Genomic DNA, 27,723 nt, shown 5'->3' with positions numbered 1-27,723 from the left:
GTTTGTGTAAACACCCATCCACCAACCACCACATCCTAGCAGTGCTAATTTACATTGAGTTATAAAAAGACTGACATTGTTAGGGCCATGTAACATGACACCGGCGACCGTCGCACCACTTTGTAAAGATGAGCGTGTCAAGTGGGACTTGGACAGTCAAAACTGGGGATGACGAGACTATGCGGCTATTCTTAGCTCTTTTGTTCAGTGTTGAGAGTAGAGTTGGGACCGTACTATCACCTCCACTACCACCCTATACCCAGGCCACGAAGTCCAGACTGCCAGCCACCAAAGTCGTTCTCATTTGACGAGATGTGGAAGATCAAACGTAAGTGACGCCACCATTTTGTGGCATGCGTGCATCCTCTTTCACATTGTCAAAACGAAAATAACAAAATGACTGCAAATGGCAAGTTGTTTTTCCCTACACACACAGGCTACAGTTCTGCGTGGCTGAGAGACATTTTCAGCCAGGCAACTAATAGAACTTGGTAGAGCTCACACCTTCAATTCCTTTGCGTTATGATTTTGATTAGAGTTTAAGAATATAAAATGCCACTGTACTGCATTCCTGATGTAAAACTTATCTTACAGCCCCCATCACGTACTCGTTGGAAGCAAAGTACAGGCCCCATCTCGAGGTAATACTTTTGGGAACTGTTTTCATCCAATTTAATTCACTGTCTAGCAAGGATTGATGTTCTATATTCCTACTGTGCAGGGTAACTAAGGACTAAGCTATGTGGACGAAAGCCATCGCAGCCTTGCAATTCCGAGTGTGTTTTCAAACATCTGGTCAGACAACAAGGCAGAGTCAAGACCAGCATCATGTTCATTAGGCATCGAATGGAAGACGATGTACTGAATGAAACAGGGAGGGATTACCTGGCCCCCAAAAAACGCTCATTAGGTGTTGTGTTAAAACATTTTCTGTTGTGTGCCCTCTTGAAACCTACCAAGGGTCCAGTTAAACAATGAACTCAATTAGAATTTAATTCATGAACTGAAAATCCACCAGGAAAATCCCAAGATACTGTATGTTGTCATTGTAAAAATTTAAATAGAGGACTTTACATCTTTGCCATTATAGCGCATCTGTGACAGCATGGGCAGCACCCGAGGCAACAATTCATAGGAATCCCACCCAGTCGACTACTTTAAAGTGGCGCTACCCATGGCAAATCAGCCTTTTGGCCACTAGAGGCATCTATCGTTCTCTATGGTGGAGAGTTAAAGGCGTCAGCATGCTTCCCAGCCGAAACAGTTTGAAACAGTTTGTGTATATATTATGAACGTATTTTGTGACGAACCGAGCAAGTGTGCCAGCATACTCCCTTGAGAGACCTTCGGTTGAAAATGAGAAAAAAGTGGCAATAATACTGTTTGTCCATTTTGAGACGCCGTAGCCAGCATACACTTACTCAAAATAGTCCGAATTCATCTACGATAACTCAAGAAATCTGTCATTAATTTTGACATTTTTGCAGAGGACATCTTAAGTGTGCAATGTTGCATCTAAGATGTTTGGTCCAGTATTTCTCATGTGAAAAAATGTGAATGAAAATCAGTTGTCTCTCATTGAATGACACCTACTATTAAAGAATCCATACTGTTATTAACCAATAACAGACGCAGAGTAGACTTCGGCTTGCCTTGAGAAAACACTTTGTGTGCCCAAACAGCCCAAAAAAACTAACAAAAAAAGTCCAAAACGAACATAAGAGTCACAAAATGTCATCATAATATATGCACAAACTCTTCTGAACTGTTTTGGCTGGGAAGCCTTAACAGTGCCTTCAGAAAGTATTATTCAACATTTTGTTGTGCTATAGCTTGAATTCAAAATGGATTAAATAGATTTTTTGACCTCACCCATCGACACACAATACCCCATGACAAATCATCACTCCCATAGAATTCTATGGTCACTCCCTCTAAGGCCAACTTTGAATTGTTGATGTACCAGACTTACATATATGCGCTGTGTGCAATAACCTGGGGATGAGGTTACCTTAGAACTCATTTATTTGTATGGTATTGGTCTGCATCATTATGTGTAGGCCAATATGGGCCATAGTGTATGCATTTTCATTTATTAATTGAAATTCTCATGCTATTCTATGTAGTCTACTGGTATGTTCTAGACAAACGGCCTTCAAGGCCAATAACGTTTATACTCTATTCCATTTCTATTTTCCCGTCTGACCACATCCTATCCGCCCAGACCTTGGTCCCTACAGACCCCATGTCCCTGTTCAACCTGAAGAGAGGTTCCCCCGAAGAGGAGTTCCCTAACCTAAAATACAACTACACGTGTATGGCGAGCATCCTGACTCCAAAACTGTATGCTCGCCAGTTCAACCGTGCCACCCAGAGTGGGGTCATCTTTGATGATGTCATACGCCCGGGCCTCGAGGAACCAGGTGAAGTCAACAGGCATTACGCGATCTGTAGGGAACGCTTGTTGCTAGATCTGTATGTGCTGAAAACAAAGGGGGTTGAAGACTGTGTACATAGTACTAGTACTACCAGTGTAGGAAGTGATAGAGTAGTATATGGACTGTCGATATACAATCTATCACTTCCTACACTGGTAGTACTAGTACTATGTACAGTATAGCACAGTACTCAATCCTGTTTGTTTTCAGCAAAAAAACTAAGAATTAGGGGTTAAGGTTAGGTTAAGGGTGTGTGTGGTTACTGTGCTAGGGAATCATAACATACTTTAAGTATCCACCTCGTCGCAGGCAAAATGTTTGTGTGTGTGATATATATCTATTTATGTATTTATGTATTTATGTGTGTGTATATATATATATATATATATATATATATATATATATATATATATATATATATATATATATATATATATATATATATATACACACACACACAGTGGAGAGAACAAGTATTTGATACACTGCCGATTATGCAGGTTTTCCTACTTACAAAGCATGTAGAGGTCTGTAATTTTTATCACAGGTACACTTCAACTGTGAGAGACGGAATCCTAAACAAAAATCCAGAAAATCACATTGTATGATTTTTAAGTCATTCATTTGCATTTTATTGCATGACATAAGTATTTGATAAATCAGAAAAGCAGATCTTAATATTTGGTACAGAAACCTGTGTTTGCAATTACAGAGATCATACGTTTCATGTAGTTCTTGCCCAGGTTTGCACACACTGCAGCAGGGATTTTGGGCCACTCCTCCATACAGACATTCTCCAGATCCTTCAGGTTTCGGGGCTTTCGCTGGACAATACGGACTTTCAGCTCCCTCCAAAGATTTCTATTGGGTTCAGGTCTGGAGACTGGCAAGGCCACTCCAGGACCTTGAGATGCTTCTTACGGAGCCACTCCTTAGCTGCCCTAGCTGTGTGTTTCGGGTCGTTGAAATGCTGGAAGACCCAGCCCGACCCATCTTCAATGCTCTTACTGAGGGAAGGAGGTTGTTGGCTAAGATCTCGCGATACATGGCCCCATCCATCCTCCCCTCAATACGGTGCAGTCATCCTGTCCCCTTTGCAGAAAAGCATACCCAAAGAATGATGTTTCCACCTCCATGCTTCACGGTTGGGATGGTGTTCTTGGGGTTGTACTCATCCTTCTTCTTCCTCCAAACACAGCGAGTGGAGTTTAGACCAAAAAGCTCTATTTTTGTCTCATCAGACCACATGACCTTCTCCCATTCCTCCTCTGGATCATCCAGATGGTCATTGGCAAACTTCAGACGGGCCTGGACATGTGCTGGCTTGAGCAGGGGGACCTTGCGTGCGCTGCAGGATTTTAATTCATGACGGCGTGGTGTGTTACTAATAATTATTTGAGACTGTGGTCCCAGCTCTCTTCAGGTCATTGACCAGGCACTGCCGTGTAGTTCTGAGCTGATCCCTCACATTCCTCATGATCATTGATGCCCCACGAGGTGAGATCTTGCATTGAGCCCTAGACCAATGGGGGATTGACCGTCATCTTGAACTTCTTCCATTTTCTAATAATTGCGCCAACAGTTGTTGCCTTCTCACCAAGCTGCTTGCCTGTTGTCCTGTAGCCCATCCCAGCCTTGTGCAGGTCTACAATTTTACCCTGATGTCCTTACACAGCTCTCTGGTCTTGGCCATTGTGGAGAGGTTGGAGTCTGTTTGATTGAGTGTGTGGACAGGTGTCTTTTATACAGGTAATGAGTTCAAACAGGTGCAGTTAATACAGGTAATGAGTGGAGAACAGGAGGGCTTCTTAAAGAAAAACTAACAGGTCTGTGAGAGCCAGAATTCTTACTGGTTGGTAGATGATCAAATACTTATGTCATGCAATAAAAAGCAAATTAATTACTTAATCACACCATGTGATTTTCTGGATAGTTGTTTTAGATGAAGTGTACCTATGATAAAAAATTACAGACCTCTACATGCTTTGTAAGTAGGAAAACCTGCAAAATCGGCAGTGTATCAAATACTTGTTCTCCCCACTGTATATATACACACACACACACACACATATATATGTATACACATATACACATATACAGTGCCTTGCGAAAGTATTCGGCCGCCTTGAAATTTGCAACCTTTTGCCACATTTCAGGCTTCAAACATAAAGATATATTGAGATGTATTTTTTTGTGAAGAATCAACAACAAGTGGGACACAATCATGAAGTGGAACGACATTTATTGGATATTTCAAACTTTTTTAACAAATCAAAAACTGAAAAATTGGGCGTGCAAAATTATTCAGCCCCTTTACTTTCAGTGCAGCAAACTCTCTCCAGAAGTTCAGTGAAGATCTCTGAATGATCCAATGTTGACCTAAATGACTAATGATGATAAATACAATCCACCTGTGTGTAATCAAGTCTCCGTATAAATGCACCTGCACTGTGATAGTCTCAGAGGTCCATTAAAAGCGCAGAGAGCATCATGAAGAACAAGGAACACACCAGGCAGGTCCGAGATACTGTTGTGAAGAAGTTTAAAGCCGGATTTGGATACAAAAAGATTTCCCAAGCTTTAAACATCCCAAGGAGCACTGTGCAAGCGATAATATAGAAATGGAAGGAGTATCAGACCACTGCAAATCTACCAAGACCTGGCCGTCCCTCTAAACTCTCAGCTCATACAAGGAGAAGACTGATCAGAGATGCAGCCAAGAGGCCCATGATCACTCTGGATGAACTGCAGAGATCTACAGCTGAGGTGGGAGACTCTGTCCATAGGACAACAATCAAGTCGTATATTGCACAAATCTGGCCAAACCAGATCAAACCTGAGACTGGGACGGAGATTTGTCTTCCAACAAGACAATGATCCAAAACATAAAGCAAAATCTACAATGGAATGGTTCAAAAACAAACATATCCAGGTGTTAGAATGGCCAAGTCAAAGTCCAGACCTGAATCCAATCGAGAATCTGTGGAAAGAACTGAAAACTGCTGTTCACAAATGCTCTCCATCCAACCTCACTGAGCTCGAGCTGTTTTGCAAGGAGGAATGGGGAAAATATTCAGTCTCTCGATGTGCAAAACTGATAGAGACATACCCCAAGCGACTTACAGCTGTAATCGCAGCAAAAGGTGGCGCTACAAAGTATTAACTTAAGGGGGCTGAATAATTTTGCACGCCCAATTTTTCCGTTTTTGATTTGTTAAAAAAGTTTGAAATATCCAATAAATGTCGTTCCACTTCATGATTGTGTCCCACTTCTTGTTGATTCTTCACAAAAAATACAGTTTTATATCTTTATATTTGAAGCCTGAAATGTGGCAAAAGGTCGCAAAGTTCAAGGGGGCCGAATACTTTCGCAAGGCACTGTATATACATATACATACATACATACATACATACATGCATACATACATACATATAAAAATACATACATACAAAAATACTTACATATAAAAATACATACATATAAAAATACATACATACAAAAATACATACATATACACATATATAAATGTGTTATATGTATGTATTTTTGTATGTATGTATTTTTACATGTATGTATGTATACACTGCTCAAAAAAATAAAGGGAACACTAAAATAACACATCCTAGATCTAAATGAAATAAATATTCTTATTAAATACTTTTTTCTTTACATAGTTGAATGTGCTGACAACAAAATCACGCAAAAACTATCAATGGAAATCAAATTTATCAACCCATGGAGGTCTGGATTTGGAGTCACACTCAAAATTAAAAGTGGAAAACCACACTACAGGCTGATCCAACTTTGATGAAATTTCCTTAAAACAAGTCGAAATGAGGCTCAGTAGTGTGTGTGGCCTCCACGTGCCTGTATGACCTCCCTACAACGCCTGGGCATGCTCCTGATGAGGTGGCGCATGGTCTCCTGAGGGATCTCCTCCCAGACCTGGACTAAAGCATCCGCCAACTCCTGGACAGCCTGTGGTGCAACGTGGCGTTGGTGGATGGAGCGAGACATGATGTCCCAGATGTGCTCAATTGGATTCAGGTCTGGGGAACGGGCGGGCCAGTCCATAGCACCAATGCCTTCCTCTTGCAGGAACTGCTGACACACTCCAGCCACATGAGGTCTAGCATCGTCTTGCATTAGGAGGAACCCAGGGCCAACCGCACCAGCATATGGTCTCACAAGGGGTCTGAGGATCTCATCTCGGTACCTAATGGCAGTCAGGCTACCTCTGACGAGCACATGGAGGCCCCCCAAAGAAATGCCATCCCACACCTTGACTGACCCACCGCCAAACCGGTCATGCTGGAGGATGTTGCAGGCAGCAGAACATTCTCCATGGCGTCTCCAGACTCTGTCACGTCTGTCACATGTGCTCAGTGTGAACCTGCTTTCATCTGTGAAAAGCACAGGGCGCCAGTGGCGAATTTGCCAATCTTGGTGTTCTCTGGCAAATGCCAAACATCCTGCACGGTGTTGGTCTGTAAAGCACAACCCCCAACTGTGGACGTCAGGCCCTCATACCACCATCATGGAGTCTGTTTCTGACCGTTTGAGCAGACACATGCACATTTGTGGCCTGCTGGAGGTCATTGCAGGGCTCTGGCAGTGCTCCTCCATGCACAAAGGCGGAGTTTGCGGTCCTGCTGCTGGGTTGTTGCCCTCCTACGGCCTCCTCCACGTCTCCTGATGTACTGGCCTGTCTCCTGGTAGCGCCTCCATGCTCTGGACACTACGCTGACAGACACAGCAAACCTTCTTGCCACAGCTCGCATTGATGTGCCATCCTGGATGCACTACCTGAGCCACTTGTGTGGGTTGTAGACTCCGTCTCATGCTACCACTAGAGTGAAACCACCGCCAGCATTCAAAAGTGACCAAAACATCAGCCAGGAAGCATAGGAACTGAGAAGTGGTCTGTGGTCAACACCTGCGGAACCACTCCTTTATTGGGGGTGTCTTGCTAATTGCCAATAATTTCCACCTGTTGTCTATTCCATTTGCACAACAGCATGTGACATTTATTGTCAATCAGTGTTGCTTCCTAAGTGGACAGTTTGATTTCACAGAAGCGTGATTGACTTGGAGTTATTGTGTTGTGTAAGTGTTCACTTTATTTTTTTGAGCAGTGTATATATGTATTATAATGATAGCCACCCACTTAAAAAAATACCAAAACAATGTCCTAACAGCTAGCTAATCCAAAATATCTGCTGCCGCTTTACAATGTGTGACTCTAGTGTATGAGTGTTTACTTACTATATGTGTGTATGCTGTTCCTGTACCGTCCTACAGGGGAGCTTCATGGACCCATGTCTGTGGGTTGTGTGGCTGGTGACGGCCAGTCGTACATCCTCTTCTGTGACTTCTTTGATCGGGTCATTGAGGCCTACCAAAACCACAAGATCAGCAAGTTACAGGAGAGTGACTTTAATCATGACAACTTAAAGGTACTGTTGCGCGGACACAGAGTCTGGTCTTATAAGTGTATCTCCATTTCACATAACAAAACGTCAAATATTGTTAAAAAAAAGTTGCATTTGAAGGTTTCATCCTAATCCCAACTACAACGTTTCATGCTTTTATGAAAAAGTTTAACATTTTCCACATATCGCTTGGACTATTCACACTGATTTCAGTGTGCCACACTTCATAACAGACCTCTACCAAAGATGTGTGATTGTCATAAAAACTGTCGATAGATGTTATGTCAAGATCTCAGTAATGTTTATGACAACTACAGGGGCTTGCGAAAGTATTCACCCCCTTGGCATTTTTCCTATTCTGTTCCCCTACGGGGGGGGGGGGGGTTTGCATAATTTTATTTTACACAAAATGCCTACCACTTTGAAGATAAAAAATATTTTGTCATTGTAATTGTGAAACATACATGAAATTCAACCATTTTTAAAAAACTTGAGCGTGCCTAACTATTCACCCGCCAAAGTCAATACTTTGCAGAGCCACCTTCTGCAGCAGTTACAGCTGTAAGTCTCTTGGGGGTATGTCTCTATAAGCTTGGTGCATCTTGCTACTGGGATTTTTGCAGATTCATGGCAAAACTGCTCCAGCTTCTTCAAGTTGGATGGGTTCCTCTGGTGTACGTTAAGTAATATCACAGATTCTAAATTGGATTTAGGTCTAGGCTTTGACCATTCCAATACATTTAAATGTTTCCCCTTAAAACACTTGTGTTGCTTTAGCAGTATGCTTATGGTCATTGTCCTGCTGGAAGGTGAACCGCCGTCCCAGTCTCAAATCACTGGAAGATTGGTCAGAATTGAAGGAATGATGGATGGCGCTAAATACAGGGAAATTCTTGAGGGAAACCTGTTTCCCAGTCCCTGCCGATGGAAAAACCTGGTGTTCTTGGGGAAATGAGAGGTGTTGGGTTTGCGTCAGACATTGCGTTTTCTTGATGGCCAAAAAGCTCAATTTTAGTCTCATCTAACATGAGTACCTTCTTCCATATGTTTGGGGAGTCTCCCACATGCCTTTTGGCAACCACCAAACAAACGGGTTTGCCTAATTTTTTCTTTAAGCAATGACTTTATTCTGTCCACTCTTCCGTAAAGCCCAGGTCTGTGGAGTGTGCGGCTTAAAGTGGTCCTATGGACAGATACTCCGATCTCCGCTGTGGAGCTTTGCAGCCCCTTCAGGTTTATCTTTAGTCTCTTTGTTGCCTCTCTGATTAATGCCCTCCTTGTCTGGTCAAACCTGCTCTCTTGGCAGGTTTGTTGTGGTACCATATTCTTTCCATTTTTTAAAAATGGATTGAAATGGTGCTCCGTGGGATGTTCAAAATTTCAGATATGTTTTTTATAACCCAACCCTGATCTGTACTTCTCCACAACTTTGTACCTGACCCGTTTGGAGAACTCATTGGTCTTTATGGTGCCGCTTGCTTAGTGATGTTGCAGACTCCGGGGCCTTTCTGAACAGGTGTATTTGTACTGAGATCATGTGACAGATCATGTGACACTCAGATTGCAGACAGGTGGACTTTATTTAACTAATTGTGACTTCTGAAGGTAAGGAACTGAGAAGTGGTCTGTGGTCACCACCTGCAGAACCACTCCTTTATTGGGGGTGTCTTGCTAATTGCCAATAATTGGTTGCACCAGATCTTATTTAGGGGCTTCATAGCAAAGGAGGTGAATACATATGCACGCACCACTTTTCAGTTTTTTATTTTGTAGAATTTGAATCATGTTATTTTTTCCATTTCATTTCACCAATTTGGACTATTTTGTGTAAATCCATTACAGGAAATCCAAATAAAAATCTATTTAAATTACAGTTTGTAATGCTACAAAATCGGAAAAATGCCAAGGGGGATGAATACTTGCAAGGCACTGTATGTAGGGCATTGTGGCATAACATTCCAATAGTGTTATCCAGTACATCCGTATCAGATGTGTAAATACTTAAATGTGTTTAAATGCATTTATGGCTCGTTCGCTCTCTCTCTGTGTGTGTGTGTGTGTGTATGGCTGGCTGATTAATGTATACTCTGTGTGTGTGCGTAGGGAGGTGATGATTTTGACCGTGATTACGCCTTGAGCTGCGAGGTGAGTGTGGTGCGCGGTGTGGATGACTTCGGCTTTCCGACACACTGCAGCCGGGGAGAGCGTAGACAGCTCTTCATGCTGGCCAAGAAAGGTACTGCGTGCTCTGATCTACAGTAACAACATAGCACAAATATTACATACAGTGCAGGTTTGATGTCAATTTTAATTTAATTCCATTTAAATTATTGAATTCAGTCAGGGAGTGGATAATTTACTGTTAATTAAATTCACATTTTTAAATCTTCAAGTTATGGAATTGAAATATATACAGTGCCTTGCGAAAGTATTCGGCCCCCTTGAACTTTGCGACCTTTTGCCACATTTCAGGCTTCAAACATAAAGATATAAAACTGTATTTTTTTGTGAAGAATCAACAACAAGTGGGACACAATCATGAAGTGGAAGGACATTTATTGGATATTTCAAACTTTTTTAACAAATCAAAAACTGAAAAATTGGGCGTGCAAAATTATTCAGCCCCTTTACTTTCAGTGCAGCAAACTCTCTCCAGAAGTTCAGTGAGGATTTCTGAATGATCCAATGTTGACCTAAATGACTAATGATTATAAATACAATCCACCTGTGTGTAATCAAGTCTCCATATAAATGCACCTGCACTGTGATAGTCTCAGAGGTCCGTCAAAAGCGCAGAGAGCATCATGAAGAACAAGGAACACACCAGGCAGGTCCGAGATACTGTTGTGAAGAAGTTTAAAGCCGGATTTGGATACAAAAAGATTTCCCAAGCTTTAAACATCCCAAGGAGCACTGTGCAAGCGATAATATTGAAATGGAAGGAGTATCAGACCACTGCAAATCTACCAAGACCTGGCCGTCCCTCTAAACTTTCAGCTCATACAAGGAGAAGACTGATCAGAGATGCAGCCAAGAGGCCCATGATCACTCTGGATGAACTGCAGAGATCTACAGCTGAGGTGGGAGACTCTGTCCATAGGACAACAATCAGTCGTATATTGCACAAATCTGGCCTTTATGGAAGAGTGGCAAGAAGAAAGCCATTTCTTAAAGATATCCATAAAAAGTGTTGTTTAAAGTTTGCCACAAGCCACCTGGGAGACACACCAAACATGTGGAAGAAGGTGCTCAGGTCAGATGAAACCAAAATGGAACTTTTTGGCAACAATGCAAAACGTTATGTTTGGCGTAAAAGCAACACAGCTCATCACCCTGAACACACCATCCCCACTGTCAAACATGGTGGTGGCAGCATCATGGTTTGGGCCTGCTTTTCTTCAGCAGGGACAGGGAAGATGGTTAAAATTGATGGGAAGATGGATGGAGCCAAATACAGGACCATTCTGGAAGAAAACCTGATGGAGTCTGCAAAAGACCTGAGACTGGGACGGAGATTTGTCTTCCAACAAGACAATGATCCAAAACATAAAGCAAAATCTACAATGGAACGGTTCAGAAATAAACATATCCAGGTGTTAGAATGGCCAAGTCAAAGTCCAGACCTGAATCCAATCGAGAATCTGTGGAAAGAACTGAAAACTGCTGATCACAAATGCTCTCCATCCAACCTCACTGAGCTCGAGCTGTTTTGCAAGGAGGAATGGGAAAAAATTTCCGTCTCTCGATGTGCAAAACTGATAGAGACATACCCCAAGCGACTTACAGCTGTAATCGCAGCAAAAGGTGGCGCTACAAAGTATTAACTTAAGGGGGCTGAATAATTTTGCACGCCCAATTTTTCAGTTTTTGATTTGTTAAAAACTTTTGAAATATCCAATAAATGTCGTTCCACTTCATGATTGTGTCCCACTTGTTGTTGATTCTTCACAAAAAAATACAGTTTTATATCTTTATGTTTGAAGCCTGAAATGTGGCAAAAGGTTGCAAAGTTCAAGGGGGCCGAATACTTTCACAAGGCACTGTATATTTTTTAATTGGAATTGTAAAAACATCTTTTAGATTGAAATTCAATATTCCTACATTTCCCAGTTAATGGAATTAATGCACAGAGAATCAAACATGTACTGTAGGATTTGTTTTTAGTAATTTCAACATCTATTCCTATATTTATAGTATAGCTAGGCTGTCTGAACAGTGACATAAATTAGAATTAGAATTGTTGGGGATAATATTGAATTGGGAATTCAATTACTGGAATTGACCGAACATTGGAATTGAGGAATGTAATTTTCTCTGAATTCAAAGACTGACCTGGAATTTGAATTTAATTCAATTGAGTTTACAGGGAGCGAGAACAGAATTAAAATGTAATTTGTGGAATTGACCCAAACTCTGATACAGTGTGATACTTTATCCTCAACGGCAATTAAAACCAAATGTAATTGAGCTCATTAACTTCAGCAGTTTAAGTTGATATGTTTTAGGCTATTCATTTACATTTAAAGAATAACAATGAATATGAGGGCTGCTATCAATTTTAATCATCTTGAGGACACCAAGCAAAAGCAATCAATGCTCCTTCTCACACAGTAGTTTCAAGTAACATTGTAATGGTACATGGAGTCAGAAGGAGGATACACTATTTCAGGGGTGCACAGCTCAAGGCCGAGTTCCACAGCTCAAGGCCGAGTTCCACAGCACAAGGCCGAGTTCCACAGCTCGGCTGGTTTTCGCTTCACCAAATTGATGTTACCGAATGGCCCAAATAGAAATCAGTCACTAGCTAAAAGGCAAGGACAAAAATCTGCAGAACTGCTGTCATCGAAGAATGGAGCAGAGCATCCCTGCACTAACCAATCAGACCTATAGCAAACATGATTGATTGACACTTCTTCCAGCTCTGGACCAATTGGCAGAGGAGTTGCCAGGGAAGCTGTACTCAAGGGCAGAACTGTCACAAGACAAAGAAGACAAGGGAGTGACCGTGGGAGCCCCTTCCCTTTCCCAGTTGAGGAATGGGGTGGCCCGTGACTGGCCTGACTCCAGAGCTGTATGGTCAGTGCTGCTCTTTAAGTGCCACTGGCATGTTCCCTTCTTTACAACCTAAATAATTTATTGTGTGTGTTGTTTACCTTTTTTATGCACTAATATTCTTTGTTGCAATGAAAAATACGTAAATATAATGTAATGTTCACACGTTAATGTTGCAATAACTGCTCTAGGGTCTGTTTTGCCTTTTAGTCCACAGTAGTTGTAAACTGGATGGAGAAGTAAAACAACTGCTCTACGGCCTGTTTTGCCTTTAACAGTTCGTTACTAATCTAGTGGAGAAGTGAGACAGTGCACTCTTCTTGTAAGTATAGGAGTAAATCATCATGAATATCTGTTTAAATAAACCCCATATTATTCAAACCATTTTAAAGAAGCAACAAAAAATATCATGGTGTCACAAACCCAGCTGATTCTGTTGCTCGACCCAGGTCCTGTGATTAATCAATATTACTCAAAATGTACAAACAGTACAACCCAGTTAGATGGTGCCTTTACACGATGGGCCTTTAACAGATTAAAGCTATGTTTCCAGCAAAACAGCAGCACACCACTTGTTTTAGTATATGGCTGAGGGACGAGGCTATATCGAACTACTCTCACATTCATAACAGCACTCTAGATGCAAGGACTGACCCTGTAAGTCCATTGCACACTGATACTGTTGTGATGACCATTACCACTCTGCAGGATCAGTAAAGACGGGACCCTGGTGGTATGGGTCAACATTGACGACCACCTCAGATTGGTGACCACGCGAGATGACGCCAACATCGCAGAGGCCTTCCAATGTATCTGTGTCAACATCCTTAAGGTTGGTACCCTCGGAAGACACAGATCCTGATTGCATGATTACCTTAAAGTGGAACTGACAGCATTTTAGCAACAAGAAATCGTATTAAAATCAGTTCATAAACACCGAGGACGAATATGAGTTTTTTTTAAGCGAGCACTTTTTTATTCTTATTGTTTTAATTTAGTTTATATTGCAACAATAATAACATTATTACACATCAATACAGGGACATTCCGGCGAATACAATGACATTTTTTAAATAATAGAACACCAGGCGAACCCGACCCCAAAAATTAAGAGACATTACTTCTAATAATTTTTCCAACTTAAGTTTCAGGGATTTATACAATTGTAACAGTTCAATGAAAAAAAACTACAAAATTAGGAGTTTTTCCCACCCCATTTACATTTGTGAATATAATATTTGGCCAAGAGAATTATAATGTTAATTAAATAGTTATAATCGGAATTACAAGGATATGTATAATGCCATTTAACATCAAAGGTAAACATAGGTAATTCTAGAGATTTTACACGCAACAATTCATGAAACCACTTAGACAAAGTAATTTACAAGTTTTCATAAATTATTTAAAAGTTTGGGAATTACGTATACTAAGGCATTTGTGAAAATGCTACAGCACCATTGATTGGGAACGCGGCCGTGCGCTTGGACTATGAAGAGACACTGCAGAAAATACAACCTAATAAAAACATCTGTCTCGTCCAGGACCAGTCTACGCAAATACAACCTAATAAAAACATCTGTCTCATCCAGGACCAGAGTCTACGCAAATACAACCTAATAAAAACATCTGTCTCGTCCAGGACCAGTCTACGCAAATACAACCTAATAAAAACATTGTCTCGTCCAGGACCAGTGTCTACGCAGACCGATGCGCCAAAGCCAATCAGATCTAGTCTGACCATTTTACTCGCCCTAGCAGAGCTGGTTATGCGCTTTACATGTTATCCAGAGCGTTCGTGACTAACTATTACCAACGACTGTTATAACTAAATCAATATAAACCACAGTTTTGTCGCTAATGGAAACAAATGAGTCAAGCACAGGCTAGCGAGATCATATTCATGCACGGATATTGCGCATTCGTAAATTCATCAGCCATTCTGCGCTCTGGGACATAGACGAGTGCTCTGAAATTGGAGTAGATAAAATAGCCAGAGTGAATTTGAGAACGCAAGAGATATGTTAACGAATAACAGTCGTTTAAGTTCTTGCTAGCTAACCAAATGATACCTGCACAAATGCCTTTACATCCCTGTTAGTGAGCATTTCTCCTTTGCCAAGATAATACATCCACCTGACAGGTGTGGCATATTAAGAAGCTGATTAAACAGCACGATCATTACACAGGTGTACCTTGTGCGGGGGACAATAAAAGGCCACTAAAACGTGCAGTTTGTCACACAATGCCACAGATGTCTCAAGTTGCTGACTGCAGGAATGTCCACCAGAGCAGTTGCTAGAGAATTTAATTGGCAGTTTTATAAAATTTGGCAGTACGTCCAACCGGCCTCACAACCGCAGACCACGTGTAACCATGCCAGCCCAGGACCTCCACATCTGTCTGTAATAAATCCCTTGTGTGGGGAAAAACTCATTCTGATTGGCTGAGCCTGGCCCCCCAGTGGGTGGGCCTATTCCCTCCGAGGCTCACCCATCGCTGCGCCCCTGTCCAGTCATGTGAAATCAAGATTAGGGCCTACTTAATTAATTTAAATTGACAAATTTCCTTATATGAACTGTAACTCAGTAAAATAGTTGAAATTGTAGCATGTAGCGTTAATATCTTTGTTCAGTATAGACACGCTAGCCTATTAGCCACGTTATGACTGATGTGATCCTTGCCCTTGCTAGTTTGATTGTATGGTCATTCCCAGCCTTAGTTACATTCGCCCATTTTTGTAAAAATAAATAAATGAGCCATTGAAACTGAAACAGTGCATCCCGAATGGAGGCAGCAAACATTGTACCAGGCCAGCTCTGATTTACAACCTGATAGCAATATTTTTGGCACGACCAAGAAAAGTATTGGTCAATTATATTAACCTTGCACAGTGGTGTAATACTTTAAAGTACTACTTTTGTCATTAAAAAAAAAAAATTGTACTTTAAGTAAAGGTTGTCTAAAAAGTAACTACATTCCTAAAGAAAATAATGTACTTTTTACTCCATACATTTTCCCTGGCACCCAAAAGTACTCGTTACATTTTGAATGCTTAGCAGGACTGGAAAATGGTCCAATTCATGCACTTGTCAAGATAACATGTGGACATCCCTACTGCTTCTTATCTGGAGAACTCAGTAAATACAAATGCATAATTTGTAAATGAGTGTTGATTCTAGCCCTGGCTATCCGTTAATGTTTTAAACAAGAAAATGGTGCCATCTGCTTTGCTTGATATAAGGAATTTATTTCCTTTTTTTTCCCTATTAAGTATTTGTTTACTTTTAAGTATATTTCAGCAATTACATTTCATTTGTATATTTAAGTATATTTAGAACCCAACCTCTTATAAAGTTGCTTTTGTGGCATAAACTGGGAATTTGATATTTTTGACTGATATTAGGATTGTCTGATTCTGGATCTAAAGAAGCACAGGTTGTACACGAGTGTACAGGCTTTTGTTCCAGCATAGCAACCATGTTTCTGACCGCTGTACTGGTTAGCGATATTGCACATTCAGTAAGACTACGGTTAACAGTTCGCTTAGCCATAGGCCATTTGAATTTCTGATTCCTACCACCAAACTTTTACCCTTTTCACACTTCTGAGCCACGTCCGAACTAAGCTCTAATGCGCTAGCGTATAGTTTGGGTCAGCATGATAGTATGAAAGTGGTATGGATTAGAGGTCGACCGATTAAGATTTTCAACGCCGATAACGATTATTGGAGGACCAAATAAAGCCGATACCGATTAATCTGCCGATTTAAAAAAATTGTATTTATTTATTTATTTGTAATAATGACAATTACAACAATACTGAATGAACACTTTTTAAAACTGAATATAATACATCAATCAAATCAATTTAGCCTCAAATAAATAATGAAACATGTTCAATTTGGTTTAAATAATGCAAAAACAAATTGTTGGAGAAGAAAGTAAAAGTGCAATATGTGCCATGTAAAAAAGCTAACGTTTAAGTTCTTTGCTCAGAACATGAGAACATATGAAAGCTGGTGGTTCCTTTAACATGAGTCTTCAATATTCCCAGGTAAGAAGTTTTAGGTTGTAGTTATTATAGGAATTATAGGACTATTTCTCTCTATACCATTTGTATTTCATATACCTTTGACTATTGGATGTTCTTATAGGCACTTTAGTATTGCCAGTGTAACAGTATAGCTTCCGTCTCTCTCCTCGCCCCTACCTGGGCTTGAACCAAGGACACAGACAACAGCCACCCTCGAAGCATCATTACCCATCGCTCCACAAAAGCCGAGCAAGGGGCACAACTACTTCAAAGTCTCAGAGCGTGTGATTTCACCGATTGAAATGCTATTAGCGCACACCCCGCTAACTAGCTAGCCATTTCACATCGGTTACACCAGCCTAATCTCGGGAATTGATAGGCTTGAAGCCATAAACAACGCAATGCTTGAAGCACAGTGAAGAGCTGCTGGCAAATGTACGAAAGTGCTGTTTGAATGAATGCTTACAAGCCTGTTGCTGCCTACCACCACTCAGTCGGACTGCTCTATCAAATATCAAATCATAGACTTAATTATAACATAATAACACACAGAAATACGAACCATAGGTCATTAATATGGTCAAATCCAGAAACGATCATTTTGAAAATAAAACGTTTATTCTTTCAGTGAAATACGGAACCGTTCCGTATTTAATCGAACGGTTGGCATCCCTAAGTCTAAATATTGCTGTTACATTGCACAACCTTCAATGTTACATCATAATTACGTAAAATTAAGGCAAATTAGTTCGCAACGAGCCAGGAGGCCCAAACTGTTGCATATACCCTGACTCTGCTGGCAATGAACGCAAGAGAAGTGACACAATTTCCCTAGTTTGATATTGCCTGCTGACATGAATTTCTTTCAACTAAATATGCAGGTTTAAAAATATATACTTCTGTGTCTTGAATTTAAGAAAGGCATTGATGTTTATGGTTAGGTACATTCGTGCAACGATTATGATATTTTCGCAAATGCGCTTTTGTTAAATCATCCCCCGTTTAGCGAAGTTGGCTGTCTTTGTTAGGAAGAAATAGTCTTCACAGTTCGCAACGAGCCAGGCGGCCCAAACTGCTGCATATACCATGACTCTGTTGCACAGAACGCAAGGGAAGTGACACAATTTCCCTAGTTAAAATAAATTCACGTTAGCAGGCAATATTAACTAAATATGCAGGTTTAAAAATATATACTTGTGTATTGATTTTAAGAAAGGCGTTGATGTTTAGGTACACATTGGTGCAACGACAGTGCTTTTTTTCGCGAATGCGCTTGTTAAATCACCACCCGTTTGGTGAAGTAGGCTGATTCAATGATAAATTAACAGGCACCGCATCGATTATATGCAACGCAGGACAAGCTAGATAAACTAGTAATATCATCAGCAATGTGTAGTTAAACTAGGGATTATGTTAAGAGTGATTGTTTTTTTTATAACATACGTTTAATGCTAGCTAGCACCTTACCTTGGCTCCTTGCTGCACTCGCATAACAGGTAGTCAGCCTGCCACGCAGTCTCCTCGTGGAGTGCAATGTAATCGGCCATGATTGTCCAAAAATGCAGATTACTTGAAAATCGGCCCTAATTAAAATCATCCATTCCGATTAAAATCGGTCGTACTCTAGTATGGATGTCCAATCCAAACTTCTGTGGTGGTGAAAAAAAACAAGTCTATTAATAGAAATTTAATGGGGCAAAACTAATGAGCTATGACCGTCTCTTGTTGTCCAGTTGGAGGCACTGTACAAAAAGCTGAGGCACCCATTCATCTGGAAGCAGCAGCTTGGATGGGTAGTGAGCTCTCCGGCAGATGTGGGGACCGGCCTGAGGGCTAGCGTTCGTGTCAAGCTGCAACACCTGCCCAGACACAAACGTCTGGAAGACGTCCTCAGGAGACTACGCCTCCGCATGGACAACACCGGTAATGCACATGGACGGGCTGAAATTGTTTTAGTGAAAACTAATTTGAGTAAAAAATAAATCTATTCTGAATTTCAGCGCTTCCTTGGCACATTTGACATTTGACATTTTTTGTACAATTGGCAAAACATATATAGGTCATGAATCATTCTTCTAGATATTCTGAGTATAACTCTAGGTGTAATATACACTACATATACACAAAAGTATGTGGACGTCCCTTCAAATTAGTGGATGCGGCTTTTTCAGCTTCACCCGTTGCTGACAGGTGTATAAAATTAAGCACATAACCATGCAATCTCCATAGACAAACAGGAGAATGGGCTTACTGAAGAGCTCAGTGACTTTCAACGTGGCACCCTCATAGAATGGCACCTGTCCAACATGTCAGTTCGTCAAATTTCAGCCCTGCTAGAGATGCCCCAGTCAACCAAGTGCTGTTATTGTGAAGTGGAAACATCTTGGAGCAACATCAGCAAAACCACGAAGTGGTAGGCCACACAAGCTCACAGAATGGGACCGCCGAGTGCTGAAGCGCATAAAAATCATCTGTCCTCAGTTGCAACACTCACTACCGAGTTCCAAACTGCCTATGGAAGCAACGTCAGCACAAGAACTGTTCGTTGGGAGCTTCATGAAATGGGTTTCCATTGCTGAGCAGCCGCTCACAAGCCTATGATCACCATGCGCAATGCCAAGCGTCGGTTGGAGTGGTGTAAAGAGCACCGCAAGCAGTGGAAACACGTTCTCTAGAGTAATGAGTCACACTTCACCATCTGGCAGCCCGAAGGACAAATCTGGCTTCTTCGGATGCCAGGAGAACTCTACCTGCACCAATGCATAGTGCCAACTGTAAAGTTTGGTGGATGAGGAATAATGGTCTTGGGCTGTTTTTCATGTTTCAGTGAAGGGAAATCTTAATGCTACTATAGCATACAATGGCATTCTAGAACAATTATGTGCTTCCTACTTTGTGGCAACAGTTTGGGGAAGGCCCTTTCCTGTTCCAGCTTGACAATCAATCAATCAATCAAATTTATTTTATATAGCCCTTCGTACATCAGCTGATATCTCAAAGTGCTGTACAGAAACCCAGCCTAAAACCCCAAACAGCAAGCAATGCAGGTGAAGAAGCACGGTGGCTAGGAAAAACTCCCTAGAAAGGCCAAAATCTAGGAAGAAACCTAGAGAGGAACCAGGCTATGTGGGGTGGCCAGTCCTCTTCTGGCTGTGCCGGGTGGAGATTATAACAAAACATGGTCAAGATGTTCAAATGTTCATAAATGACCAGCATGGTCGAATAATAATAAGGCAGAATAGTTGAAACTGGAGCAGCAGCACAGTCAGGTGGACTGGGGACAGCAAGGAGTCATCATGTCAGGTATTCCTGGGGCATGGTCCTAGGGCTCAGGTCCTCCGAGAGAGAGAAAGAAAGAGAGAATTAGAGAGAGCATATGTGGGATGGCCAGTCCTCTTCTGGCTGTGCCGGGTGGAGATTATAACAGAACATGGCCAAGATGTTCAAATGTTCATAAATGATCAGCATGGTCGAATAATAATAAGGCAGAACAGTTGAAACTGGAGCAGCAGCACAGCCAGGTGGACTGGGGACAGCAAGGAGTCATCATGTCAGGTAGTCCTGGGGCATGGTCCTAGGGCTCAGGTCCTCCGAGAGAGAGAAAGAGAGAAGGAGAGAATTAGAGAACGCACACTTAGATTCACACAGGACACCGAATAGGACAGGAGAAGTACTCCAGATATAACAAACTGACCCTAGCCCCCCGACACATAAACTACTGCAGCATAAATACTGGAGGCTGAGACAGGAGGGGTCAGGAGACACTGTGGCCCACTCCGAGGACACCCCCGGACAGGGCCAAACAGGAAGGATATAACCCCACCCACTTTGCCAAAGCACAGCCCCCACACCACTAGAGGGATATCTTCAACCACCAACTTACCATCCTGAGACAAGGCTGAGTATAGCCCACAAAGACCTCCGCCACGGCACAACTTAAGGGGGGGGGGGGGGGGGGGGGGGGGGCGCCAACCCAGACAGGATGACCACATCAGTGACTCAACCCACTCAGGTGACGCACCTCCTCCAGGGACGGCATGAGAGAGCCCCAGTAAAGCCAGTGACTCAGCCCCTGTAATAGGGTTAGAGGCAGAGAATCCCAGTGGAAAGAGGGGAACCGGCCAGGCAGAGACAGCAAGGGTGGTTCGTTGCTCCAGAGCCTTTCCGTTCACCCTCCCACTCCTGGGCCAGACTACACTCAATCATATGACCCACTGAAGAGATGAGTCTTCAGTAGAGACTTAAAGGTTGAGACCGAGTTTGCGTCTCTGACATGGGTAGGCAGACCGTTCCATAAAAATGGAGCTCTATAGGAGAAAGCCCTGCCTCCAGCTGTTTGCTTAAAAATTCTAGGGACAATTAGGAGGCCTGCGTCTTGTGACCGTAGCGTACGTGTAGGTATGTACGGCAGGACCAAATCAGAGAGATAGATAGGAGCAAGCCCATGTAATGCTTTGTAGGTTAGCAGTAAAACCTTGAAATCAGCCCTTGCTTTGACAGGAAGCCAGTGTAGAGAGGCTAGCACTGGAGTAATATGATCAAATTTTTTGGTTCTAGTCAGGATTCTAGCAGCCGTATTTAGCACTAACTTAAGTTTATTTAGTGCTTTATCCGGGTAGCCGGAAAGTAGAGCATTGCAGTAGTCTAACCTGGAAGTGACAAAAGCATGGATAAATTTTTCTGCATCATTTTTGGACAGAAAGTTCCTGATTTTTGCAATGTTACGTAGATGGAAAAAAGCTGTCCTTGAAATGGTCTTGATATGTTCTTCAAAAGAGAGATCAGGGTCCAGAGTAACGCCGAGGTCCTTCACAGTTTTATTTGAGACGACTGTACAACCATTAAGATTAATTGTCAGATTCAACAGAAGATCTCTTTGTTTCTTGGGACCTAGAACAAGCATCTCTGTTTTGTCCGAGTTTAAAAGTAGAAAGTTTGCAGCCATCCACTTCCTTATGTCTGAAACACATTCTTCTAGCAAGGGCAATTTTGGGGCTTCACCATGTTTAATTGAAATGTACAGCTGTGTGTCATCTGCATAGCAGTGAAAGTTAACATTATGTTTTCGAATAACATCCCCAAGAGGTAAAATATATAGTGAAAACAATACAACAATGCCATCATGCACAAAGTGAGGTCCATACAGAAATGTTTTGTCGAGATCGGCGTGGAAGAACTTGACTGGCCTGCACAGAGCCCTGACCTCAACCCCATCGAACACCTTTGGGATGAATTTTAACGCCGACAGTGAGCCAGGCCTTATCACCCAACATCAGTGACCGACCTCACTAATTCTCTAGTGGGTGAATGGAAGCAAGTCCCTGCAGAAATGTTCCAACATCTAGTGGAAAGCCCTCCCAGAAGTGAAGAGGCTGTTATAGCTGCAAAAGGGGAGGACCAAGTCCACATCAATGCCCACGATTTTGGAATAAAATGTTTGACAAACAGGTGTCCACATACTTTAAGTCATGTATTGTATAATGTGTGTGTATATAGTATCTATATACGCTGTAAGTTAGTTACTTTAAATTATTTTCGTTTTTTTTACAAGGATAAAAAAATATATACTGCTATAATTTCCTCCAAATTGACAAGCAAGTCCTTACATACCCTACTTTAATATGGTCGAAATAACTGAAGTTCTTACCTCTTTCCCCTTAGACTGCAGTGAAGTGTATAACATCAGTAATGCCCAGACAATCGGCTTGGACGAGGTGGGGTTCACGCAGCTAGTGGTGGACGGGGTCAAGCTGCTCATCCGCATGGAGAAGAGGTTAGAGGGGGAAGAGAAAATCGATGATCTGGTGCCTTTACAGAAGTAGAGCTGAGGAAGATGGGAGGGAAAGGGACTCCTGTCCTAATCAACAAACACTTCACATTTTAGTAGATTGACTGGGAGCGTGCTATTGTAATTACAGGGCTTTTGCGAGAATGACATGATCATGAGTTTTTCTAAAACCAACACTGTTTTAACAGATGACTATGTTAATGTTAATTGTACTGTGTTCTAATTCAATTAACACTGTGACATAGGTACAAAGACTTATTGCATAAAAAGTCAAATACTTTTCAAAAATTCAAAATTATGCTTATGTGCTGTATATAAAAACTGTTTGACTTCAAATATTTTTGCTTAATTTCACCTGTTTGCTTTCAGTATGAAGTTTGGCATGGCCACACACATTAGGATAATCATGAGCTACAGAGCAATATACACTGCTCAAAAAAATAAAGGGAACTTAAACAACACAATGTAACTCCAAGTCCATCACACTTCTGTGAAATCAAACTGTCCACTTAGGAAGCAACACTGATTGACAATACATTTCACATGCTGTTGGAATAGACAACAGGTGTAAATTATAGGCAATTAGCAAGACACCCCCAATAAAGGAGTGGTTCTGCAGGTGGTGACCACAGACCACTTCTCAGTTCCTATGCTTCCTGGCTGACGTTTTGGTCAATTTTGAATGCTGGCGGTGCTTTCACTCTAGTGGTAGCATGAGACGGAGTCTACAACCCACACAAGTGGCTCAGGTAGTGCAGCTCATCCAGGATGGCACATCAATGCGAGCTGTGGCAAGAAGGTTTGCTGTGTCTTTCAGCGTAGTGTCCAGAGCATGGAGACGCTACCAGGAGACAGGTCAGTACATCAGGAGACGTGGAGGAGGCCATAGGAAGGCAACAACCCAGCAGCAGGACCACTACCTCCGCCTTTGTGCAAGGAGGAGCAGGAGGAGCACTGCCAGAGCCCTTCAAAATGACCTCCAGCAGGCCACAAATGTGCATGTGTCTGCTCAAACGGTCAGAAACAGACTCCATGACGGTGGTATGAGGGCCTGACGTCCACAGGTGGGGGATGTGCTTACAGCCCAACACCGTGCAGGACGTTTGGCATTTGCCAGAGAACACCAAGCAAATTCGCCACTGGCGCCCTGTGCTCTTCACAGATGAAAGCAGGTTCACACTGAGCACATGTGACAGACGTGACAGAGTCTGGAGACGCCGTGGAGAACGTTCTGCTGCCTGCAACATCCTCCAGCATGACTGGTTTGGCGGTGGGTCAGTCATGGTGTGGGGTGGCATTTCTTTGGGGGGCCGCACAGGCCTCCATGTGCCTGCCAGAGGTAGCCTGACTGCCATTAGGTACCGAGAGGAGATCCTCAGACCCCTTGTGAGACCATATGCTGGTACGGTTGGCCCTGGGTTCCTCCTAATGCAAGACAATGCTAGACCTCATGTGGCTGGAGTGTGTCAGCAGTTCCTGCAAGAGGAAGGCATTGATGCTATGGACTGGCCCGCCCGTTCCCCAGACCTGAATCCAATTGAGCACATCTGGGACATCATGTCTCGCTCCATCCACCAACGCCACGTTGCACCATAGACTGTCCAGGAGTTGGCGGATGCTTTAGTCCAGGTCTGGGAGGAGATCCCTCAGGAGACTATCCGCCACCTCATCAGGACCATGCCCAGGCATTGTAGGGAGGTCATACAGGCACGTGGAGGCCACACACACTACTGGGCCTCATTTTGACTTGTTTTAAGGACATTACATCAAAGTTGGATCAGCATGTAGTGTGGTTTTCCACTTTAATTTTGAGTGTGACTCCAAATCCAGACCTCCATGGGTTGATAAATTTGATTTCCATTGATCATTTTTGTGTGATTTTGTTGTCAGCACATTCAACTATGTAAAGAAAAAAGTATTTAATAAGAACATTTAATTCATTCAGATCTAGGATGTGTTATTTTAGTGTTCCCTTTATTTTTTTGAGCAGTGTATATTTCTATACAAATTACAAAGCTCTTTCCAGGACATATCGTTCCTCCATGTTACACGGGTTATGTTAAACCGATTGGCTGTGAAGCCATGGTTACTCACACAAAATTGAATAGTAAATACTGGTAAAAAAAATAACAAAACGACACCAGAAATTTGCTTGAGACTCCTTTCAAGTAAGCTTTAATATTGTGCACGAGTGAGACTGAATCTAGATGACTCAAGCTTTCCTCGCATGTATGTTGTGGTAGGAGTGCTTTCGGTGGGGGGAGGGGTTAATGGAGATGAAAAGGGCGAGGCATAATCATTTACATTTCTTTAACACTTTCTGCTTCTCCTCTACACTTGATCTGCTAAGGCAACACAATAGACATCCTCTCTGGAAGTTGTACCGTTAACAATTAGGAATATGCATTTTTCTTCCACGTGCAGTACCCCCTCCAACCCCCCCTGCTCCCATAATGCCACAGAAAGTCAGCGGTGGAGATTTCTCGCTCAGCTTCCAGAAGGACTCACAGCTTTTAACCTTGTTTTCATATTATTATTTTTTAACCACTCGCCTTTGCTTTTTCCTTTCTATTGTGTCTTTTGAAATTAGGAAATAAAATGTCTGCATTCTGTTTCCATTCTCTACGCTGCGTTGCGTTAAAGGGTGCGGTCTATAGGCCCATCTCTCATCTTTACAGTAATACAACATGGAATACCATTGCACAATTGACCCTCATTACTTTTCATACAAAATAACAAGTAGAAACGTACCAGCACTAGTGGTTATTTTACGTACTCATCGCAATCACTAATTACAAAGGGGAAAAACCTAAAACAAAATAAAAATGTGCGAAACTAGCTATATCCTATTTTTTTTCTTGTACAGGTGAATGCCTCAGAAATACCAAGCAGCACATTAAAAGGCATAATGTGGTGGAATAAATACAATATATTTTGCAAGAAAATAAAATTGATCACAAAACAAGTCAGACAGGTGTCGCACAGTAACTACCAATTAACTGCAGTTTAGAAGGAAGTAAGAGAAACAGAGGGATATAGTCACTAGTGAGGTCAAACTGCTTGGGCATCACTTTGTGTGAACCCTTAAAGCTTTGGGCATTCTCAAGCAGAACATGAGATATTTGAGGCAGTTATAATAATTGATGTCACTTCCTGACCTAGAATGGTGGCCGGTGCATTTATGCTACTAAAAGACCACGAATAGTGTTTTGAATGGGTAGTTTTGTCCCAATATTTGTTTGAAGAGCATTTGATTAATCATCGAGCGCAATGCCAGCGACAACTGCAACACCGTGTTTAAGACTGCATAAAGCAGACTTTATGAGAGCGGGCTTAAAATTGAGTGCAACTGAACAATTTGTGGTCCTGCTAGTCTACACCGTATATTTGGGTTCTCAAAGATAAGGACATGGTTCGTCACATCTGACTTAGCCAGCATAAGATCCCTTATTTAAATTCTATGCAATAAACAGAACATTTTAAACTGCAGTGCTAACGCCATCATTCAGCTACGCTACATGAAAGAGGGTTGTGAGAATGGCCAAAATAGTGCATTAGGAGGAATGACTTGATTAGGGCTTTGGGATGTGTAGAGTTTTGCTTTTCAACACAGATCACGTCACTCGATCTCTCCTGTATTGGGAAAGGAACTTATTATCCATGAAAAGTAAAAAATAAGCTTGTTTTTTTTCCTTTTCCCCGTGATAATAAAAAATGTTGTTTTTTTTTCCTTCTAAACATTAGACTTCAGTGGAGGCAAACAATCTACAAATATGTCAACAAGAAGGAAATAACTCCAAACGAAAAGAAAAAAATACAGTATGACACATTTAAACACTTTCTGTACAGAAACTCAAGACTATACAATACCTGCAGACATTATGCTGAAGAGTCCTTGTTTTATACAACTCTATGAACAATACAACAAAACATACTCTATTTTATTTTATACTGTACATGTGGAAAAAGTAGCTTTGCAGTCTCTTATTTCAACCCTCTAATGGTAGTTTAGCAATGGAATTGAAATTTTGCGGGCCATTGATATAAATGTTTTCATATTATTGCAATAATGGTCAGTTCTCACCTCTCGTTATAATCAACGATTTTGTAATACAGGGGTTTGCCTTGGGGGGGGGAAAATGGGAGTGTATTTTGTGTCGATTCACCAAGCAATATGGCAGTAGCCTCGAATAGCGGTAAACTCAATATTGCGGCTGACTCTCTTGGGCCCGACACGTGGGGCGCCCGCAAACTCAAGGAACACCAGGATTATGTCCTCTGCCCCCTCCGTTTTCAGTGTTGTATGTTAATTCTCTTTAGTTTGTTTAGTTTTCCCAAAAGTCACTTTTCACAGCTTGAGCTCATTGGCCACTTTGGACGCAATATTCTTGAAGGCGATGGACGTGCCTGAGATCCGCTTGAAGCGCACGCCGTTGAGTGAGAGGCGTGGCAGCTTGCACACCTCCATCTCCCATTGGACCAGACTGTCCTGGCGGGCGTCGCCGTGCACGCAGAAGAGCATGAAGCGCTCGCGCTGCTCGTAGTCGCAGTTGTTGGCATCCAGGACCTTCCGGATCTCGCGCATCATGTCGCCGGGCTCCATGGATGAGGTAGTCTTCATGCTCCATGTGAAGCGCAGTGAACGGGGTTTGGAGTCCCGGGAACCGTCCTCCTTGGGTTCCCCTGACGCGCTCCTGGAGAGGAAAAGAACACAGGCAATAGTGTTAATTGAATGGGAGATAAGTAGGTAGACGCAAAACCCCAAAAGGTTGGTGAGGTGCTGACCATTTAAAAAATATATATTTTTTAAGAGTCATATGACGTGGTTGGGAGTATATAGAGCGTGCAACTATTTATTTTTCAAAGATGGAACGGGGGCATAATGGAGGACAAACGGTAACGCACAGAACTTATATAACCCATGTGTTTGGGACCTCGTAAGACTGAACTGAATGACAAATATTTTATTCAAAGATT

The 27,723-nt window shown here is 42.0% G+C and overlaps 2 protein-coding genes across 5 annotated transcripts in view; one reads left to right on the top strand and one right to left on the bottom strand.

The window, feature by feature from the left end:
* Positions 1-67: 67 nt before the first annotated feature.
* On the top strand, positions 68-25,357 carry zgc:172076. The gene is made up of 9 exons (XM_021557402.3): positions 68-328; positions 595-641; positions 2,225-2,423; positions 7,741-7,895; positions 9,975-10,107; positions 12,791-12,947; positions 13,632-13,755; positions 18,692-18,881; positions 22,620-25,357. The coding sequence occupies exons 1-9, from the start codon at positions 313-315 to the stop codon at positions 22,778-22,780; spliced, it is 1,182 nt and encodes a 393-aa protein (XP_021413077.1). The 5' UTR covers positions 68-312; the 3' UTR covers positions 22,781-25,357.
* Positions 24,899-27,723, bottom strand: part of LOC110486072 (serine/threonine-protein kinase MARK1) — a 94,588-nt gene continuing 91,763 nt past the window's right edge. For all 4 annotated transcript variants that reach the window (XM_021557400.3, XM_021557401.3, XM_090196143.1 and 1 more), the window contains one exon: positions 24,899-27,440. In XM_021557400.3, coding sequence (XP_021413075.1) covers positions 27,095-27,440 — 346 coding nt within the window. In that variant the 3' untranslated portion in view covers positions 24,899-27,094. The remainder of the gene's footprint in view (positions 27,441-27,723) is intronic.

This window comes from Oncorhynchus mykiss, chromosome 13 (genome assembly GCF_057628025.1).
Source record: "Oncorhynchus mykiss isolate SJ-2025 chromosome 13, ASM5762802v1, whole genome shotgun sequence".
Lineage (NCBI taxonomy): Eukaryota > Metazoa > Chordata > Actinopteri > Salmoniformes > Salmonidae > Oncorhynchus > Oncorhynchus mykiss.
The sequence above is the reverse complement of the archived record's forward strand: the minus strand, read 5'-3'. Positions and strand labels throughout refer to the sequence as shown.